This window comes from Mytilus edulis, chromosome 10 (genome assembly GCF_963676685.1).
Source record: "Mytilus edulis chromosome 10, xbMytEdul2.2, whole genome shotgun sequence".
NCBI lineage: Eukaryota > Metazoa > Mollusca > Bivalvia > Mytilida > Mytilidae > Mytilus > Mytilus edulis.
This window is the reverse complement of record NC_092353.1, coordinates 64520319-64544113: the sequence shown is the minus strand read 5'-3', so window position 1 is coordinate 64544113 and position 23795 is coordinate 64520319. Positions and strand designations below refer to the sequence as shown.

Here is a 23795-nt window from a genome sequence, read left to right as displayed (position 1 = left end):
TTATTATATAATGCTATAATAATGACACTAATAATTGTAAAGAAAACCAGGTAGTTATCATTTTTACTGCCTGTTTAATATCATGAGACATAAGTCAAAATAAGGGATCATGGCAAGATGACAGTGAAAAAGTGAAACCTACATATTCAAAATTAAAAAATAAAATTGCTATTTTAGAAAATCCAAGATGATGTGACAGTTTCTCCAAATGGAGTGGTGTTTGTGAAACAGAGCGTAAGGAAAGGAATAATCTCAGCGTAAGTTATTCTTATTATGTCCCCTGCAATGAAGTTATCAGTGACATATAGTTTTACCCTTTTCTGTCATTCTGTCATTGATCAACAAACCATTATACAGAGTTTTTTTCTAAACGCCTTCAGATATTGGGCTGATATTTGATATGTGAGTTAACCATGATGAGTTACAGATCAAGTTTTTGACAAAATTACGAGCATTGGATCTTGATAAATTGTTGAAAATCACAGTTATACAGACTTTTTTTTTGAAAAAGCCTTCAGATGTTGGGCTGATTTTTGGTATGTGAGTTAACTATGATACGTTATAGATCAAGTTTAAGTTTCGTACTGTTCCACTAATTTTTGCGGAAATTACAGGCTTGGACTTTGATAAATTGTTAAAAATCACAGTTATACACAATATTTTTTGAAACGCTTTCAGATTTTGGGATGATTTTTGGTATGTGAGTTAACCATGATGAGTGAAAGGTCAAGATAAAGTTAGGTTCTGCTCCGCTGATTTTGTCAAAATTAAGGGTTTATTACTTTGAAAATTGTTGAAAATCACAATTATACAGACTTTTTTTCAATACGCCTTCAAATTTTAAGTTGATTTTTGGTATGTGAGACTACCATCATGTTTGTGTCCACATGTGTTGTTGAAATTGCAGTTTTCGACTTTTTGAGACGGGGCCATTCGTGTTGTTCTGACACATCTAGTTGTATTTAGCTTTATTGGTACAGGTCGTCTTTTTATCTTCACTTTACATCTGAAGTCACTCTTACAATGATAGACTGCAGCAGACCTAAGTATAAAATTTTGACAAATATGATACCTACCCATGTTAAAATGAGTATAGATAATAACGTGAAGGATTTATTTCTTTAATTGAACATATATTATAATATCCAATAGCTACCGTAAAACGCATTATTTTTGGGGGTGTTCAATTTCGCAATTTTCATTGAATAAGGAATACAACATATTTTGGCAGTTATCATTTTGGCGGATTTAAAACTTTTATCAATACATTTGCATATGCAATTTTAAATTGGTGGAATTAATTTTAGCAATTTTGTACAAATATAGGCGAAAATTTACACCACACGAAAATAACCTGCCATACAGTATGTTCAAATATGAATGCTGACATATTATGATTTTTACCAATAGGAGTGTATATTCTATCTTACAATTATAGGATGGTAGAAGATATATTGAATACAAGAATAATGGTGAAGAAAGCCATGAAAGATTGCAAAAAGGACAAGGTATAATTTTTAGTGATAAGTCTGCTTCCATCTGTCTGTCACATCATTACTAGAGAACTGTTTGACTTAAAACTTTCATACTGTGTAGAATTATTTGTGGTTACCGGTATATTCTCTTGACCATGTCACTGATTGGATAATTACATGTACACCGCATGACACAAAGTGCCATAGGGTATATTGTTTAGGACCAGTCCATCCCTCAGATTGCCTCAATCAAATGCTATGAAACTTATACACATTGCTTATTACCACGAAACACAGATCAAGTTTGAATTTGACTGGCCTTCCTTTTACCTTTGGACCTAGAGCAATATCTCAAAGTCGTCTTGAATTTTTTTTACAGACATTATATCGCCTGTTGCATGCTAGACAACTAGGATTGAAATTGATTGCCAATGTAACTTATGGATACACTGCAGCTAATTTTTCAGGACGTATGCCATGTATTGAGGTTAGTGGAGTTTTATAATTTACTTTTATAATATGATAATGTTAGATGAAAAAATTATTTCAAGCATTTAAAGTTTCTTTGTTTTCCAGTTCACTGCTTTTAACAAAGTTAAATCTATATCACCAGTTTAATCAAATTATAATTACCAGTAGTCTTCATTTGCTTCAATTAATTAAAATATTGTATTAAACTGTTGATTTAAACATGAGACTTTATAGCACAACTGTTGAGAAGACAGCGGGACTGGCAATGTCTTAAATTACCTTTGTATCCGAGGTCAATGTCACATCAGCGAAGACACCTTAGCTTTAGTTATATTAGTAACAAGTAAAAGTCAAACTGTATAGCTGTTATTTGTTATGACAGTTAGATAATAAGAAATTTTTCCTTCAACAACATGATCACCAACCCACTATAAATTGTAAAATAAAACCTTCTTTATTCTTTGTTATTACCCATCACTTCAATTGAACAGATTTTTATACGACCGCAAATTTTGAAAAAATTTTCGTCGTATATTGCTATCACGTTGGCGTCGGCGTCGTCGTCGTCGTCGTCGTCGTCGTCGTCGTCGTCGTCGTCGTCGTCGTCCGGCGTCCGAATACTTTTAGTTTTCGCACTCTAACTTTAGTAAAAGTGAATGGAAATATATGAAATTTTAACACAAGGTTTATGACCACAAAAGGAAGGTTGGTATTGATTTTGGGAGTTTTGGTCCCAATATTTTAGGAATTAGGGGCCAAAAAGGGCCCAAATAAGCATTTTCTTGGTTTTCGCACTATAACTTTAGTTTAAGTTAATAGAAATCTATGAAATTTTGACACAAGGTTTATGACCACAAAAGAACGGTTGGGATTGATTTTGGGAGTTTTGGTCTCAACAGTTTAGGAATTAGGGGCCAAAAAAGGGCCCAAATAAGCATTATTCTTGGTTTTCGCACAATAACATTAGTTTAAGTAAATAGAAATCAATGAAATTTAAACACAATGTTAATGACTACAAAAGGAAGGTTGGTATTGATTTTGGGAGTTTAGGTCCCAACAGTTTAGGAATTAGGGGCCAAAAAGGGACCCAAATAAGCATTTTTCTTGGTTTTCGCACCATAACGTTAGTATAAGTAAATAGAAATCTATGAAATTTAAACACAAGGTTTATGACCATAAAAGAAAGGTTGGGTTTGATTTTGGGAGTTTTGGTCCCAACATAATAAGGGGCCCAAAGGGTCCAAAATTAAACTTTTGTTTGATTTCATCAAAATTGAATAATTGGGGTTCTTTGATATGCTGAATCTAACTGTCATGACTGTGTATGTAGATTCTTAACTTTTGGTCCCGTTTTCAAATTGGTCTACATTAAGGTCCAAAGGGTCCAAAATTAAACTTAGTCTGATTTTAACAAAAATTGAAATCTTGAAGTTCTTTGATATGCTGAATCCAAAAATGTACTTAGATTTTTTATTATAAGCCCAGTTTTCAAGTTGGTCCAAATCAGGATCTAAAATTATTATATTAAGTATTGTGCAATAGCAAGTCTTTTCAATTGCACAGTATTGCGCAATGGCAAGAAATATCTAATTGCACAATATTGTGAAATATCAAATTTTTTTTTAAGTAGAGTTATCTTTCTTTGTCCAGAATAGTAAGCAAGAAATATCTAATTGCAAAATATTGTGCAATAGCAAGATTTTTTTTTAATTGGAGTTATCTTTCTTTGTCCAGAATCAACTTAAATCTTTGTTATATACAATATACAATGTATATTCACTTTTTACTACCAACTGATAAATTAAAATAATCTTTACCATTCAGTGATAACAAGCAGTTTTTTTACATCTTAATATTTTATGATGTATTTAAATGAGTAGTTATTGTTGCAAACTCCATTAGAAATTTTAATTGAGATTAGTTTTGGAATAAGGGAAAGGGGGATGTGATTAAAAAAATTGGGTTCAATTTTTCTCATTTGAAATTTCATAAATAAAAAAGAAAATTTCTTCAAACATTTTTTTGAGAGGATTAATATTCAACAGCATAGTGAATTGCTCTAAGAGAAACAAAAATTTTAAGTTCATTAGAACACATTCATTCTGTGTCAGAAACCTATGCTGTGTCAACTATTTAATCACAATCCAAATTTAGAGCTGAATCCAGCTTGAATGTTGTGTCCATACTTGCCCTAACCGTTCAGGGTTCAACCTCTGCGGTCGTATAAAGCTACGCCCTGCGGAGCATCTGGTTATACATATAAAAAAGGAAGATGTGTTATGATTGCCAATGAGACAACTCTCCACAAGAGACCAAATGACACAGAAATTAACAACTATAGGTCACTGTACGGCCTTCAACAATGAGCAAAGCCCATACTGCATAGTCAGCTATAAAAGGCCCCTAAATGACAATGTAAAACAATTCAAAAGAGAAAACTAACGGCCTAATTTATGTACGAAAAACGGAACCAAAAACAAATATGTAACACATAAAAACAAATGACAGCCACTGAATTACAGACTCCTGACTTGGGACAGGGACATACATATATATCCATCAAATACTAAAGGTTTAGTTTGTTTAACAATTCGCTAAAATAAGCAACCATTTTTTCCCCTACAATTTGAACATTATCTAGTTATGATTTAATTATATACAGTTTGCATGGCTAGCTTTTGAGATAATCTAATAAAGATAACTGTCTGGTAATTTATCAAAATATGTTAATACTTTGTTAACATTCAAAATTTAAGAATATTTTGTGAAATTATTTTGTTTTTAATATTACCGGTCATAAACCTCTTAAGCAAAATTTCTTTTCCAATATTACTATCACCAACTAAATACACAAAGCTGAAATTACTGCTTAATCAGTGTTGATACCACTGTAACTTATATGGTGGTGAAGTTAAAATCATCCCTTTTGTTAGTTTTTCAGATGTTATCAAGAGCTGGTTGAATGTTATGGAATATCCGTTTCACAGATGATAATGCATATTTCCTTAATGTTGAAACTATAATCCCTTTATTCCAAAATTGTTAACAAACAAATTAAACTTAATACTGTCTTTGTACTGACATGAGCAACACAACAGCTGCCTCCTTACCCTTCCGGAGCACCTGAGATCACCCCCAGTTTTTGGTAGGGTTCTTGTTGCTCAGTCTTTAGTTTTCTATGTTGTGTTAAATAATGAATGCATATAATTGTGTCTTTTTTTGTTGTTAGTATATATAGCTAAAACATACAGGTCAATTTGTTGCAGGTTGGTGATAGTATTGTTAGGAAGGCAAGAGAAACTTTAGAAAGGTCTATTAAACTGGTAGAAGACACACCAAAGTGGGGAGCAAAAGTCTTGTATGGCGATACTGATAGGTAGATTTGATTATACAGACAAATAGTTATTGCATTGAAAATTTTAGTAATGTGGTTGAGCTATTGCTATTTGATTCGTTCCAGCTAGATATGATATTTGATGACTCTGCATTGTGAGGTACTGACTTGAGATTCCTTACGAGATCATTTAGTACCTAGAAGATTACCAAGAGTTTACATTTCCAAACTTTGTTAATTGATCCTAAAATAGTATAAGTCCTTTGATAATAAACACAATATTGTATATCCTTGCCTGTACATTCTTCCTTAGATTCATTTATCTTTAAATTTACACGATTTAACGTTTCAAATAACAAATTATTTGTAGATTTATATTGTTTTGACTCATAAAAATTGGAATTGTTGTTCCAATTATTGTTCCAACTTATTGTCTAACTATCAGTCTTAATTTTACAAATGTAAAAGTTTTGTATTAGTATTTTATCTTGTTAATTGAACACAAGTACATTAGTGGAAATGCTGTAATCTTTCAAAAATAGGGAACGTGTAGTTTTACTGTCATGACAATTCACTTGATCAAGGATTTGTATTATTTACAAAAACTTAACATGAACAATGAAAAATGTCAATAAAATGTGTATAGAAATCTCCAGTTTTGAGGCCCAAACTCCAGTCTATAGTTTCCCTTGGAACTTTTATTATTCTGTTGTGAATCAAATTAATGAGTTTTAGTCAGTCATGGTTGTCATGAATTTGTCAACTAATGATATACAACTTCAACAATATTTTTTTCAGCATGTTCATCTTATTGAAAGGTAGAAGTAAAGATGATGCTTTCAAGATTGGTTATGAAATCTGTGATGCTGTAACAGATATGCATCCAAGTCCAATTAAACTCAAATTTGAAAAGGTAAATAGGATTTAATCTAAATCAAGTTAATTACTGGTATGAATAATTTTATTAAATGATTATGTATGATTCTGTGCACAAATAAGATGTTGTGTTGTTGCCTAAGCCAATACACAGCGCTCGTCAAGTTAAGACAAGATTTGAGTATTACTTTTACAGTGATGAAGTTGTTAAAAAAATTTGTCTTGCCTGCCACCACTGTCAAGAAAGCTTCACAAGCAACCAACCCGATAAACCTATGCAGAAAGTAGAGATTGAACAAGGCAAACCCAATCAAAAACAGTAACTTTCGTTGATGAATGACCTTTAGTGTACAGGTCTTCTATCATAATTTTATCCATTGCCAGACTTTTTTGTATAGTTCCATGCCGCTGCTGGTGGACGTTTCGTCCTCTAGGTCATCTCCAGCCCAGTAGTCAGCACTTTCGGTGTTGACATGAATATCAATTATATGGTCATTTTAAAAAATTTCCTGTTTACAAAATTATGAATTTTTCGAAAATACTAAGGATTTTCTCATCCTAGGCATAGATGACCTTAGCTGTTTATGGCATAACTTTTGAGAATTTTTGGTCCTCAATGGTCTTCTTCTTTGTTCTTCTGTGGCTTTATAACTTTTTTATTCTGAACGTCACTGATGAGTCTTATGTAGATGAAACTCGCGTCTGGCGTACTAAATTATGAGCCATGGTACCTTTGATAATTATTTTTCTTTGAAAAATGAAAAACTTAATTGTAAATGGAATGTACTGAATAACTCTGATAGTTGGATATGGTGGCAGAAACTGTCTATAGCTATTGTTTGATGTGAGTTTAATGTTTTTTTTATTTAGGTTTATCTTCCTTGTGTCTTGCAAACAAAGAAGAGATATGTAGGATTTAGTTATGAGACGCCAGACCAAAAGGAACCAATATTTGATGCTAAAGGCATAGAAACAGTGCGAAGAGATGCATGTCCTGCTGTAGCAAAGGTTTGAATGTGCAATTTTTTATCCTTGTAACTAGTTTTAAAGTGATAGACAAAAATCGTTGACCTATGTCATTTTATTATTCTGTCCTTTGTCATTGTAATTATATGATAGAGAATTAATTAACAATTGTTTAGCTTGAATACATTACAACTTGTAACAAGTAAGTCATGCAATTTTACAGATAACAAAGAAAAGATAAAATGTTTCCTTGTCTGCATTCAAAAAGTTCATGGTCTGAATTTTTTGGAGCTAAGAAGTGTATTTTCATATTTTCAAAAGATTTTTTTTCTAAGGCCACATGACTGGCTTCTGTTGTCCGCATCATAATCTTTCAAACTAAATAAAAACTTCTCCTCTTCTTGCCAAATTTAACAAAACAGCCACAATCATCATCAATATCTAGTTTTATAAATGTGTTACATGACCCTGCCTGTCAACAAAGATGGCCAGACATACAGACACATGGCTTAAAATAGAACATAGTCCTGGGTAAAATGGTAATTTTGTCTCAGGAAAACCAATATGAAAAGAGAAAATCTAACAGAGGTAGAAATTTTCAGAATGTTGAGATATACCTGCTGTTCATTTATGTCAAAACTGTCATACAACTTCTTGTGGGAGAATCCCTATCAAATTTTACCAAATATTTTTTCTTTTTTGCTTATTATTATGAAATCTATTATTTGAGAAGGAAAAAATTTTAGAAAGACCAAATCTACAAATAAGTCACATGGCCAATATTGTTAGATGACTCTTTATTTGAATTATTGACCTATAATGACAAATTTTACCATTTTTAACCGGATTTTTGTGACAAAAATGTCGGTTATTGATTTGGGGATGTACGGCGGGCAGGCGGGCGGTTGGTCGGGCGGGCAGTCGGGCGGGCGGTCGGTCGGTCGGTCGGGCGGGCGGGCGGGAATCAAATGTTGTCCGTGCATTAACTCATGAACCGTTCAACCAAAGCTTTTAAAATTTTAATATGTTGTTACCGACAACTAAATGAAGGTCAAGTTCAATAATGGCGATTTTGACTTTTACCGTTCAGGAGTTATGGTTCTTGAAAGATTGAAAAATGGAGTTTCCAGTCGTGTCCCTGCATTTACGCATGAACTGTTCTACCTAAGCTTTCCAAATTTTAATATGTTGTTACTGATGACAAAATGGAGATCAAGTCCAATAATGGCGATTTTGACTTTTACCGTTCAGGAGTTATGGTTCTTGAAAGATTGAAAAATGGAGTTTCCAGTCGTGTCCGTGCATTTACGCATGAACTGTTCTACCTAAGCTTCCCAAATTTTAATATGTTGTTACTGATGACAAAATGGAGGTCAAGTTTAATAATGACGATTTTGACTTTTACCGTTCAGGAGTTATGGTTCTTGAAAGATTGAAAAATGGTGTTTCCAGTCGTGTTCGTGCATTTACGCATGAACTGTTTTACCAAAGCTTCCCAAATTTTAATATGTTGTTACTGATGACAAAATAGAGGTCAAGTTCAATAATGACGATTTTGACTTTTACCGTTCAGGAGTTATGGTTCTTGAAAGATTGAAAAATGGAGTTTCCAGTCGTGTCCGTGCATTTACGCATGAACTGTTCTACCTAAGCTTCCCAAATTTTAATATGTTGTTACTGATGACAAAATGGAGGTCAAGTTTAATAATGACGATTTTGACTTTTACCGTTCAGGAGTTATGGTTCTTGAAAGATTGAAAAATGGTGTTTCCAGTCGTGTTCGTGCATTTACGCATGAACTGTTTTACCAAAGCTTCCCAAATTTTAATATGTTGTTACTGATGACAAAATAGAGGTCAAGTTCAATAATGACGATTTTGACTTTTACCGTTCAGGAGTTATGGTTCTTGAAAGATTGAAAAATGGTGTTTCCAGTCGTGTCCGTGCATTTTCTCATGAACCATTCAACCAAAGCTTTTGAAATTTTTACATGTTGTTACTGATGGCAAATTAGAGGTCAAGTTCAATAATGACGATTTTGACTTTTACCGTTCAGGAGTTATGGTTCTTGAAAGATTGTGAAATGGCGTTTCCATTCACGTTGTTGCATTTACTCATGAACCATTCAATCTAAGCTTTTCAAATTTTAAGATGTTGATACTGATAACAAAATGGAGGTCAAATTTGATATTGACGATTTTCACTTTCACCATTCATCAGTAATGGTTCTTGTGATATTGCCAGGACACAAATAAATATTAATAAATCCGGTTTGCTGTCGTTGTGACAGCCTCTTGTTATACAATGGCAGAACAAAATTTTGTGTTTATATATACTAGGATGTTGTCATTGTCATCTAGGTAGTCTACTGACACATTTCGCTTCCGGACAATAACTTTAGTTTAAGTTAATGGATCTAAATGAAATTTTACAAGAAGGTTTTATACCACAGAAGGAAGGTTGGGATTGCTTTTGGGGGTTATGGTCCCTATAGTTTAGGAATTAGGGGCCAAAAGGGGACCCAAATAAGCATTTTTCTAGTTTCTGGACAATAACTTGTGGAATGGTGTATGGATCTCTCTAAATTATACCATAAATTTCCATACCACAAAGGGATGGTTAGAATTGGCTTTCTGGGGTTTTGGCTCAAACAGTTATAGGAATTAGTGGCAAAAAAGGGGGAAAACAAAGGTATTCTGGTTAAAGGACAATTTCTTAAGTACAAAACATAATTTAAAAGCAGTGTAAGGTAGGTAATTCAAACATGTTGCAAATTTTATTTCAATATATTTTGCAGAAGAAAAAGTGTAATTCAGCTGAAGTAAACCAACTCTCCTTTTGAGAATTTTTCATTTGTTTTCTTACAATGTTATTTCTAGATGCCACTATTCAATTTCAGATTTTGGAAAGATCTATAAAAGTATTGTTCACAACAAAAGATGTTTCACAGGTTAAGCAATATGTTCAGAACCAATGTCGTAAAATAATGGAGGAAAAAGTTAGTATGCTGGACTTGGTCTTTGCCAAGGAATTCAGAGGGATGTCTGGATACAAACCTGGGGCATGTGTTCCAGCTTTGGAAATCTCAAGGTACTTTTCAAATACATTGGCTGGTAATAAATTGGTCAAACTCCATGTGTAGTAATATGAATTCTTTGATTATGCAACAAAGTTATAAACAAGTTATGTTAAACCATGGAAGTATTATATTGACAGGAACTCCAACAAACCGACTTCAAACGTTTATAGTGCGATGCCGCAAAATCGTTAAGTATCTGTTAATTAATTTGACATCTTTCAATTAGTTGTATCGATGCATGGGTTCAACGACGTTTTCGGGATACTCGTAATTACGGAACTTACCGAAGTAACCGGATGTATACATAAATGTCAAGGATATGACATTTAACGACCATGCCAATATTTGGCAGTTGACAATTTATAGTTTTTAGGTTTTCTATGTTAATAAACTATCAACGTTTACAAATATTTCACTAATCAATATGGACATGCACGATTTTGATGATGAAGAATTTGAAAAAATTATCGGAGAAGAAATTGAAGAGTTTTATTGCTTTTGTAAATCTGAAACATGTTCAATAGAAAAGATGACTGATTAATTTCAAACAGATGCCATATGATCCCCCCCCCCCCCCCCCCCCAAATAAAAAACTGAAAAAAAAACATAATCGTTTGCATGGACATCATTTTCAATCGCAAATATCTATTTATTCTTCATATTCGCTTATTTGTTTTTGTGCATAATTAGGCCAATAGAATTTTTTTTCATATATGAAATGGATTTGCTATAGTTGAAAACTTCTGTTTCATTTGATCTCTGGTGGAGAGTAATCTTATTGGCAATCATATTTTCTTATTTTTATATTGAATTATAATGAATGTCTTGTGTAAGGAAACAAATAGTTGTAATCTGCATGTATAATTGAGGTTTACTGCTAACAAATCACTTGTTGAATTGTTTACTGAAAGTCCGGTGTCAAATGTTTCATTCATTTCAACAAAAAGAAAATTTTATAAATTTCCCAAAACAAATCCGTCAGACGCCAGAGCAATCTCGGACCAGGTTGAATTAAAAAAAAAAAGAAGGTGTACATGTAATCTGTGTTTTAACTTGATACATACTATATGGAGAGACAATCACGGGCGTATAATTATCCACCTCTTAGTGCTTTTTAAAACAATTTCTATAAATATGTTAAGTTACATTTTACGATCAAGAAAACTATTAATATTTGTGTTACACTCGATTAAAATTTACAATCTTTAACTTAAAATTTGAGTTATCAGGCGCCATCAGGCACACTACACGGACATCAAATTAGTTTCTGCAAACACTCTACTTCAGAATCATGTAATCTGCATAATCCGATATTTCCCGATTTCCTAGTTCTAGTGATAAAAACATATTAGACAAAACTAAAAATAATCTTACTTTCTTTCCAAATACAGTTATTTTTCTTTTGTCATTCTGTTAAATATGGACCGATTTTTAAGATTGTTTCAGCTGTAGTCTTTAATTATTGAATAGAAACAGGTGTCGTTATTCGTGTAGCGATTCGCAATTAGCCACGGGAGTTTCCGTGTTTATTTACATTGGTAGGTAGATTAGACCCTCGATAACAGATCACGTGATAAGATCAGTTTCTGTGAACTACACACGCGAGGGCGGCATCGCAGATACCCCACAAAGGAGTTATCACATACTTGACATACTGAGTCGGAACCTTTTATTTTCCTAAAGAAATCAGTGGGGTGCGAATGTGCTAATTTTTCGTTGGAGTTCCTGTCAATATAATACTTCCATGGTTAAACAAAATTAATGTTGTGCACCTTTGAAATATTATGTGGAAAATGATTGATTTTCTGTTTCCCCATTGACAGTTTTTCCAGTACAAATGTTTTAGGATGATAAGTGTTTTGATTATGTCTATGAGCTGAAAGATAAAACACTGTCAGCCAATCAGAAGACGTGTTACATCCAAAATTAAATTATGAGTCTGGAAATTGATGGTTTCTTGGGATAAAGATTGGTTACAAAAGATAACTTTTTATTTCGAAAGGAAAAATATTTCAGGAAATAAAAAGGAGGGGACTGGAGATCCTGGAAAAGAAGTTTAACCTACCTCATGTTAAATTTACTTTTCCAAGAAGATATAGATTTACTTTTGTACTTCTATGTTGTGATGTTACACTATTGTTTAAGGTAAGGGTGAAGATTGGTACCTGTTAAAAATGTTTAAACCCGCTGCATTTGTTTGCACCTGTCCTAAGTCAGGAACCTGAAGTGGTTGTTGTTTGTTGATGTGGTTCATAAATGTTTCTTGTTTTTTTGTTTTTCATATAAATTAGATGGTTGGTTTTCCTGTTTGAATGGTTTTACACAAGTAATTTATAGGGGCCCTTTTAAAGCTTGCTGTTTGGTGTTAGCCGGGGCACTGTGTTAAAGACCATACTTTGACCTATAATGGTTTACTTTTACAAATTTTGACTTGGATGGAGATTTGTCTCATTGGCACTCATACCACATCTTATATCTATTATGTCAAATATTTACTTCTCAAAAATTGATTACTGGATAATAATTTGAAATTTCAAAATTTTGTTAAGGACCACTATAAATTTATATATTTCATTACATTACATATATGTATAGATAAAAGTTGTTGACATTTTATAGATAATTTACAAATCTATATTAGTTTGTGACAAATGGAAGAAAAAACTATAAATTTGGAACTATAGATTATGTTTGATTATAATTTGAAAATAGATATTTATTGTATTACATCATATCTAATGTTAGATTGTTTTCCACACTTTTTTGCATCATGCTTGAAGGTATTGGTTTTTGAGGATTTTTTGTTTGTTTCACAACATATACCAGTTATCTACAAATGTTTACAATAGTCCCAAAGCATTTGCTGAAAATTATCTAAAATTTCCATTTTTATTTTCATTTACCAAAATATGAATGTGATTTTATTTGTCAAATTTAAATAACAAAATCTGATGTTGTTATTTCAGAAAAATGTTGCAACATGACAGAAGATCTGAGCCGTCTGTGGGAGAGCGAGTACCCTATGTTATAGTATATGGAAGCCCAGGACTACCTTTAATACAACTTGTTAAACAACCATTTGAACTACTGACTGATCCGTCATTAAGGATAAATGTTACATACTATATCACTAAACAGATCCTCCCACCAGTAGGAAGAATATTATCTTTACTTGGAATTGATGTCTTCTCATGGTTAGTCATATTCATTTTACTCCAAGTTAATGCCAAATTACAGTTTAGATCCCAATTTCAGGGTCCACTCGACATAGAAAATGATAGTGCGAGTGGGGCATCCATGTACTGGGGACACATTCTTGTTCATAATGTGATATGTTTCAACTATTTTGGATGATAGCCAAAAAGGGGCCCAAATAAGCATTTTTTCTAGTTTCCAGACAATAACTGGTGGAACAGTGAATGGATCTCTCTGAAATTTTACCACAAGTTTCCATACTACATAGGGATGGTCAGAATTTGCTTTGGGGGGTATATTGTTACATTACATTTATGTTTCATTATTATACATTATTTTGATTGTCAAACAGCAATCTCGCGTCATTCTGAAATAAACCTTCATTTCAAAATGAAATGTAACATACATGATGACCGTGACAAGCTCCACATTACGTGCACTGGTAAATGAATGTAAAGCTTGATAGAAATCCTTGTTTTCATGATCCTAGCACAAAAATGTAATTATAAGTATTGAATACATCTTTTAGTAATATAGGGTTGTTTGTGCCCTAAGCACATATTTTTTTTAACTAAGTGCTTCCGCACTTAATATCAAATGTATTTCAGTCAACACTTTTTCACCCAATAAATTTAGAAAAAGAAGCATTCAATTTTTAACAAATAATATACCATTTGTTTTACATTTTCCTTTCCATTCTTCTCAAAATCAATTAACTACAAATATTTATAAAAAAAAAAAAAGTGTCTAAAAATGAAATATCAAAATATATATTTGTATCAATATTGTGAAATCCTTCATCTTTGTCCATACTTGCCCCAACTGTTCAGGGTTCAACCTCTGCAGTCATAAAACTGTGTCATGTTAAACATTTCATTTTAGTTATTGTCCTTGTACCTTGGATAGATAAAATAAGTGAAAGGCATGAACTCTTTTGTTTTGTATTATTTGGTTGCTGTGAGACAAAGTGCTGTGAGATTGATATTTAACCATTTATCTTCTTTCTATTCATATTAAAGCATCATAATTGGGCCCATTTTGATTTGAATTTTAGTAAAACTGCATAACATATATTTTTGAATTATTGGTACTAGATGGAGGCAGCATATTGTATAGATGTGAGGGAAGACAACCCTTTAGTTAATGAAGTTTGATCCTTTATTCACAGTGACTATTTAAATATTCTATATTTTATATTTTGTAGGTATATTGATATGCCTAAAATTATACGTGTTGTACCACATTCAGTTATACCTTCAGAAAACAGGAAGGCAAGTATTATGACTGTTTATAAAGTTAATCTGCCTTCAAGGGCCAGTATGATCTTTTGCTATTCATTAGTCATCATTAAACTTTAAAAGATCTTTTCCTCTGAAACTATTGCACCAATAAATAAACAGCTGCGCCATAAGCGCATGATACGCTCGATGTCTTGTGTGAAAGTTTTATGCAATAATCATAAATAGTTTCTGAGAAAGTTTTAAGCAATTACCATTTAGGCCAATTAAAATTAATTGATAGATTTTCATCCCCGCCCGCCCCTCTGAAATCGTCCCGCCCCGAATTTTTTTATTGTATAAAACTTACGATTTCCGGATTTCGTTCATTCCCGTTACCGGTAACCGTTAAAATTTCGTTTCATCCTCAAAGCTTCCTGTTTCAAAAATTTCGGTTTTGTACCTCAAGTAAATCTAACAAAAAGGATTAAGTCGACCTTTCCGCTGCTCTAGACTATGATGACAACATCATCTTCCGAGAGTAAAGATTGATAAAGAGAATGACGTGAAATATTGGTGTTAAGAGAAACACGCTGTTTCCAAGACTGCAAATCGCGGTATGTCACAAATTTATGTGATTAGAAAACTGCGGACTTTTTTATTTATGCAATGACTTTGTCTCAGGAAATTTAAACTGTAAATGATACCCAAAGCGCAAGATTCGTGGAAACCATTGATACAGAAAACATGACTGGATTATAGATATTGAAATACAAGCACGAACTTGTCAGATTTATGACCGTTTATTGAAATTAAAAAGTCGACTAACATATGCATTTTATTTATGCAAGCCCTTTGATTTTACCCATGGCTGTCTTTTTATGTTGACAAACAGCAAATGTCCCAATACACCCAAAAAGAGTCATTAAACAACAACTTTTTTTTTATTATTAAGTTCATGTTTTACATGATAATTATATTTTCATCTTGCATATAAAGTACCAACCCTATTATTTTCAACACTCTCTGAGTTTTCATTTTATTCTGTACTCATAATAATTGTGTTGCATACCAATGCATTTGCTTCATTTTATGGGAATACAAGCCATTGTTTAGAAACCCAAATACATTTGGTGTAGGTAGTCAAACTGAAGACACGTTTTTGTTGTTAAGTTTTTAAAGCCGCAATTAGATATATTTATTTAAGGATTTGAAAAATTATGTAAGATTCCTCATACTTGTGTATATAAAAAAGAAGATGTGGTATGATTGCCAATGAGACAACTATCCACAAAAGACCAAAATGACACAGACATTAACAACTATAGGTCACTGTACGGCCTTTACAATACATGATATAAGCTTATTATTACACCTACATATGTGAAGAACTCGTCACAAAACATGCAAAAGGGTTTCATGTGAAATAAAATTTTAAAAATAAAATCCTCCCACCCGCCCCATTTTTTTCAAAAATTTGGATGAAAATCTACTAATTAATTTTAGTTGGCCTTATTGCTTTTGAGACATGGCGGGACATGTGAAACCCCCCCACCCTGTTCTTTTTATACAAATATCACTAAAATAAAATTTTGAATCAAACCAAAAACTATACAGATCTTTAGATTAATATAAAAAAGAAGTGTGTACAGTTTCAAGCAATAATCATAAATTGTTTTTGAGATACGGCGCGACATGTAAAAAAAAACCCTCCCCTATTTTACAAAATACTCAATAACTCAAAAAATAAAATTTTGAGTCATCACCAAAAAGTATACAGATCTTTAGATTAATATAACAAAGAAGTGTATAAAGTTTAAGCAATATTCATAAATCGTTTTTGAGATACGGCACGACATGTAAAAACCCCCTCCCCCTTTTTTACAAAATACTCAATAACTCAAAAATGAAATTTTGAATCATCACCAAAAAGTATACAGATCTTTAGATTAATATAACAAAGAAGTGTGTAAAGTTTTAAGCAATAATCAGAAATCGTTTTTGAGATACGGCGCAACATTGTAAAAAACCCTCCCCCCTTTTTTACAAAATACTCAATAACTCAAAAATGAAATTTTGAATCATCACCAAAAAGTATACAGATATAAAGATTAATATAACTAAGAAGTGTGTAAAGTTTTAAGCAATAATCAAGAATAATTTTTGAGATACAGTGCGACATGTGAAAAAAAACACCCCCCTGTTTTAGTTACAAACTGCCGTAACTCAAAAAGTTTAAATCTTATTTTCACCAAAAAGTATACAGATCATTTGACCATCATAAAACACAACTATATTAAGTTTCATGAAATTTAGATAAGTCGTTCTCAAGTTACGGTGCAACATGTTTACGCCGGACAGACAGACGGACAGACGGACGGACGGACACCTGACATTTGTATACCATAATATGTCCCGTCAAAATTTTGACGGGCGTATAAAAAATCAATAATTGACCAGTAGGTGACTAAAGATTAGCACTAAATCAGTCACATAAGTTTGCCACACTTCTTCTTGAATCAATTGATTAGATATTTGCTATATCAAAAGATGTTACAAATCAAGTTGGAGTTTCAGTTGTTGAGTGACGTTGAAAGTTGTGACCCCTTGACAACAAAACAAATTGCCAAAAGAAACCCTTATTTGTGTAATTCATGATTCAATTGATAGGATATTTGGTATGTTGTATCATTATATAAAGGTATTATTGCTAACATTTCAGAATGGCCCATACATTTTTTAATTCAAATAGTTTTTGTTGACAAATCCAGAGAATTTAGAGTGCTTTTTAAGTAGAAGATAGCTATTATGATTAAAAAAAAGACAATGTATGAATAAGTCCTAAAAAAAAATTAAAATTTTGCTGAAATTATTTTACCCTTGAGCCTCCTTAAGTATTATGAATTTGGTTATGTTATGTTTCCCATTATAATGACTCAGATTTGATAACAACTGAAGTTGTGAAATTTTCAAATTTATTTCACATCAGAAATTATCAGTTTATATTTTAGATCAAAATCACAGTATTTGGCGATCATCTTATAATATGTAATATTAGCAACAGCTAATATTTATTAATGTTAACACAATCACATTTGGATAAAACTTATCTTAATTATATTACATATTACAGGGAACTATTTCTCAGTTCAGTACTTCTCATCTTCCAACTGTCCTGTTTGTGAAAAGATAAAACTAACCTTAATTATATAACATATTACAGGGAACGATTTCTCAGTACTTTTCATCTTCCAACTGTCCTGTTTGTGAAAAGGCCACAAATCAAAATATCTGTGATAGCTGCATGCAGGACCCACAAAAGGTCACAACAGTTTTAAACAGCAGAATTAGAAAGTGGGAAAAAGTACATTACCGAATGTTGGAAGTAAGTTACTCAGCATATTTATAAAACCTTGAACAGCTCACAATGGTGACAATTTGATATATCATTTGTACCTAATGTTTTATCATTTCTGAAATTTTCTGGCTTATATTTTCTACCTACTGGTATCAAGAATATCATATAGAAAGTGCTTATTTCAAAATTTGTTACTTTTACCCTAACCAGAAGAACAAAGTTTGACAGGATATTCATTGATTCTGATTGAATAGTTTTAAAATATCTCGCCTCCAAGTTGTGAAATAGTCAAAATCAAATTAAAGTATGATAATATGTCAACATTTCTGTTTCCACAGTGTGGGAACGGAACTGTATGGTTTTTTTTTATATTTAGGTCATTTGAGAGAATGTCAAGCGGGGCTCCGACATTTGAAATAATTATCAGCTGTTGAGAAGTTAAATGTTGTAGGAAAAACGGTAGTATTAAATTTTCCCAGCATTAGGTTGGCCTTTTGAAATTTTGTGTACCCAAGGCAGGTGAAGGAAGTCAAATTAGGAGCGCTGTGATTGGATGTAAGGGTACCGAATTAGTGGTGTTACACCATAAGAGGCTACCTATAAATTGATAATATTGTTTTTGGAAATTTCATCATCTGTATCATAAATACCTCTCTCTGCTTGTGATCCAAGTGAGAAGCATCTCAAGCATAGTTATTGTGAAATGTTGAGACTTTGTTGTTTTATTAAAAGTTGTAATATGGTAAATATTAGCAGCATACTATTATTTATTTTACATAAATAAATGGAATCAGATGCTCCGTCAGGAAATTTTCTTCTTCATGTACCTGAACTTTCGGTGTTAGATTTTAAAAATCATTGACACAAATTTGATATTAACTTTGCTTTTCTGTGCTGTAATAAAATGTCAGAAAATCGGATCTAAATCGAAATTCTATAATGGATGATGAATGATAATAAAAATGACAAGCATTTTATTAGTAACACCAAAAGGATCAGTCGTCTTGAGATTGCTATACAATACTTTGTTGAAGATCTCACAGAAGCTTCAAAATAAGGAACAGCAGAAACAGTAATATGTGTTTAATTTCTATTTATTTTAAGTGACATTTATCCTGTTAGAATCAAAGACACTAATCTTAATGTTGTAAAATACAATTATCAATGTCCTAATGTTTACATCCTTCAGAGGTTTTTTCAAGATATGAAATATGTAACAATTACTGGTGTAGAACACCATTTGGAATAAAATAAAAAAGTCGATATGTATTTTTGATACTTATCAATATCAGTTCCCCATGTAAAATGGTTACTTGAAAGATAGATATGAATGTATGGATATGACCTCCAAAACAATGTTTATTATAATTTTGTCTCTTTTCAGATTTGTAACTGTTGTATGGGAGCACAAGATGAAAAACAGCAATGTGTATCACTGGACTGTCCAATATTGTACAGACTCAACCTTGCCTTAAAAGATAGCCATAAAGGAAGACATTTCAGGGATATTATTAACAAGTGTTTTGAATTTTAACGCTTCAAGATATAGAGCTTGAAAGTTTGAAACTGAGTTGTTGTTTGTCTGTGATCATATATCTGTGTTTAGGAGTTGATGGTTGTTATCGTCTGGTTTACAGTGAGGTATTAAAGGTGATCCCTTTATATGTTCTATGTTTTCCTTAAAATAGTTTATGCATATTTCAAATGTAGTATAAAACTACTCAGAAGTAATAAAACGAACCGTCAACATAGATTAAAAACTTTAGGACAAGTGTGACATTGACATGTCTTTAGTATGCATATACATATATATGGAATGATAATTCTTTGCTCAATAATTGTACTTTCTGGCTGAATAACTCATAGCACCATAATAAAAGTATCTATATGTTGTAAGTCTAGTTAAACTTACAGATATTTTTCTTTTAATATGTAAAGGTTTGTACAAAAGTAAAAAAAAATCATTGTTCAATGTAAATGTGGAATGCAGTACATTTATCATTTGAATATATGTTAACATTTTGTATTAATACAGAGTGTGTTGCAGAAATCTTGGCATGCTTAGGTAGTGTCATAAGAAAGCTGTTTCCAGCAGTGGTGTCAACTCTTTGTTTGTGAATATCTCAGTTTATATGGTTAGCCACTGATAATAACTCAATGATATTTTGTATGCAGTTGTGCAAGTATTGGCAAATCTTTTTTCCATGCATGGATATTTTGAGAAACATCTTTTTGTGCTGTGATAATTAAACAAAAATTAATAGGTTTAATATGACATAAGAAATTGTTTCCAGGTGTCAATTTTTATTTATTTTTGTTTTATAAGTTTGGAAAAGATGTGGTCAGATTATTTTTTTTAATCACAGATAATCTGAAATTTCTTATTATAGGATTTCAACAAAAAAGATAGATGGATGTAACAATAAATCTAAAGGTGCCATTTTTATTTTATTTTTAGAAAGGTATAAATTTACTTAATGTAAAATATCTCAAATTTTCAAAACCCTCTTGTTTTGGAATTTCGACAACTATATTGGTACATAGGTATAATATACAGTCAAAATTATTCGCTGTTGTCAAAGTTCAGATAAAAACTTAGTTTTTGTCAAGCCTGCAACTTCTGTGGCAGAAAGCTGGCGGCAGCGGCAGAGTTTATCCACTTCTTCAAAGTTTTATATTTGAGCAGGTGGAAGACCTGTGTGCTTCATACTTTGTATATAGATGCCTTTTGTTATGCAGTTTTCGTCTGTTATCTGTGACCTCATTTTCTTGGTTCAGTGACCACGTCCACTTCTTCAAAGTTTTATATTTAAGAAGGTGGAAGACCTGTGTGCTTCATACTTTGTATATAGATGCCTTATGTTATGCAGTTTTCGTCTGTTATCTGTGACCTCATTTTCTTGGTTCAGTGACCACTTAAAAAAAAAGTTTTTAGCAAAACTGTTTGTACCTATCAAGAACACATCCTGAATTAATTACTGTATCATTCAAAATTTATAAAAATTGACAACCTATTGCTATTAACATAAATTTCTTTGTAAGCTTCACACAAAACATTTGCAAGAAGGGCCCTTGCTGACATGTGATTGTCAGTTTTCTAGTTGTAATAACTGAGGTACATGTGGACAGCTAAATGAATAGTAAGATAATGTATTTAAAAAAAGCAGTTAAATCTCATTATTAAGATGAATAAGGATATATTCCCATCTTTGTTTTACTATCAATTGCATATTTCATCTGTAGATCATTGTATATATAACCTGTTTATTCAAAGAAATTTGCTCATACTGACACACAAACGCTGATTGTCATGTTATTTGTTTATTTATGTATATTATGCTGCAGAATTGTATAAATAAATTTTTATTTCATATCTATACATGTATGATGATTACAAATGGTAGCTAATTTTGTAATTTATTTGGAAAAAAATATAAGTTAAAAATCCGAGTTATTTCTTTCATTTTAGAAGGGTAGACATTATGTTTTGTAGTTTATATCCCAACTCAATGCAGAAGGGCTATGTTGCATTTACCTTAGCCGTACACACGCATTTGTTCATCCCTTCATTCATTTTGTTTAGCCATCTGTCTGTTCGTGCTTCCAGTATTTTTGTCAGACTCCCATCTTTCTCATGTACTTCAGTTAGGCAGTGAAAATGTTTCCACCTTTAAAATCTGTCAGACTGTCTTCTTCTGCATTTCCAATACTTTGAATTACAGGTAGAGGCATCATTAGCTCATCTGTTACTGATTAGTTCATTGATGAAAAATAATCTGTGTTACCATTGTGAGCAATAGCATTAATTGTCATTTATGTTGCCAGTGTCAAGAGTCATGTTTGAAAACCAAAGATGAACTAGATACCATTGAGATGGGAGCCATCTCTGTGGGCCCCGCTGTCAATAATGTGTGGTAAATAAGTTGTATGGATAATCTGATATGAAGCATTATTTGAAGTTATTACATAGTCTCATGTGTGATTTTATTCTAAGATTTAAAGTTAAAACTGATAAATATTCTCAACTTACTTTCATAGTATAATAGTGATATGACTGCATGATGTGAACTCATTGTTGACTACTCTAAGGTGACTTCTGGATAGAGGTAGAGCGGACACAATTTGTTAAGAACAACAAACGGATGGACCTTTGTCACACACTCTGGTGTCATGTATAAACCGACAGACAGACGGTCAAGTATAAAGTATGAAATATTAACGGTTCTCGAGAGGTAGAGCGGACACAATTTGTTAAGAACAACGAACGGATGGACGGACTGACCTTTGACCTAGGATGCATACATTATGACACATTCTCTTGTGTTGGTTAATATAAATGTTAAGTTGAAAATGTGTGTCAGGTATAAAGTATGAAATAATAACAGCTGTCCTCTCAAAATGTAGTGTGGATCAAATTTGTTAGCGATGGACAGACCAACAGACAGACAGACAGACCTTTGACCTAGGAAGTTGTACATACATCATGACACACCCTCTGGTGTTGGTTAAAATGGATGTCAAGTATAATATTTGAAATCATAACGGTTCTCAAGATATAGAATGGACACGATCTTCACCACAGGACACGGGGTTGTCAACTGAAACCAAAGTTTTTTTTTACCTTGACCTTTGACCTAGGAAGTTGTACATACGTCATGACACGCCCTCTGGAGGTGGTTAAAATGGATGTCAAGTATAAACTTTGAAATCATAACGGTTATCTAGATATGGAGCAGACACGATCTTCACCACAGGACACGGGGTGGTCAACTGAAACCAAAGTTTTTGACCTTGACCTTTGACCTAGGAAGTTGTACATACATCATGACACACCCTCTGGTGTTGGTTAAAATGGATGTCAAGTATAAACTTTAAAATCATAACGGTTCTCAAGATATAGAGCGGACACGATCTTCACCACAGGACACAGGATTGTCAACTGACACCAAAGTTTTTTTACCTTGACCTTTGACCTAGGAAGTTGTACATACATCATGACACGCCCTCTGGTGGTGGTTAATAAACATGTAAAGTATAAAGTATGAAATCATAATGGTTCTCTAGATATGAAGCGGACACAAAGTTAAAGTGTTACGGACGGACGGACTCATCACTATAGGGGCCCTAATTACAGAAAGTACAAATAGGAATGTTAAATTTTCAATCTTATGATTTTTAAAGGCATTGGCTATTCTGTCGGATCCGGCATAATAGCCTCTGAGGTGATATTTTGCTTCCTCCGACAAAATAGCGATATATATATAGAGGTTGCATACAGTGTTGGTGTTAGTTTTGGTAATGTTAATTTGACCATGCATTGAATATTATAACGTTGTACTTTAATAATTCATTTCGTGCATCTCAATTATACAACATAATTTATATGAACGATCTTATTGGCTTGCTAGGGCAAGAACCAATATACCAAAGCAGCACATATATTTATTAAAGTGCAGTTAAATTAAAACTTTCTTTTGATTGTAACAGGATATTTTTTTTAAATCCCAGTCTTTTTCCTTATACTGAAGTTATTATTACTGTTAGTAAAGAAAGTCCCTGCTACTGACAATCATTTTGAATTTGGCCAACATTATAATTTTTTTTGGGTGGCTCCATACCTAAAAAAATATTTATAAGCATAAAATCTATGGCTGTGCAAAGTATTATGCTTTAACCATAAAGTGATCGATTGTTTCATTTTATCATATATTTAGTAGTAAATACAGTAGTTTTGAATATTTGATAAATAGCCTGCCGTTTAATCGGGCGGGCATATCGTGCAACTTTGATGCGCACCCTTTATCATACCATTCATCACACTCCT

General features: G+C 32.4%; 1 protein-coding gene across 4 annotated transcripts in view; it reads left to right on the top strand.

Annotated features, from left to right (window-relative positions):
* LOC139492244 (DNA polymerase zeta catalytic subunit-like) overlaps positions 1–21419 on the top strand; it is an 86565-nt gene extending 65146 nt beyond the window's left edge. For all 4 annotated transcript variants that reach the window (XM_071280436.1, XM_071280437.1, XM_071280438.1 and 1 more), the window contains 11 exons: positions 178–257; positions 1439–1508; positions 1855–1962; positions 5213–5322; positions 6079–6193; positions 7027–7164; positions 10022–10212; positions 13168–13395; positions 14601–14667; positions 17837–17998; positions 19356–21419. In XM_071280436.1, coding sequence (XP_071136537.1) covers positions 178–257; positions 1439–1508; positions 1855–1962; positions 5213–5322; positions 6079–6193; positions 7027–7164; positions 10022–10212; positions 13168–13395; positions 14601–14667; positions 17837–17998; positions 19356–19505 — 1419 coding nt within the window. In that variant the 3' untranslated portion in view covers positions 19506–21419. The remainder of the gene's footprint in view (positions 1–177; positions 258–1438; positions 1509–1854; positions 1963–5212; positions 5323–6078; positions 6194–7026; positions 7165–10021; positions 10213–13167; positions 13396–14600; positions 14668–17836; positions 17999–19355) is intronic.
* The last annotated feature ends 2376 nt before the right edge of the window (positions 21420–23795 follow it).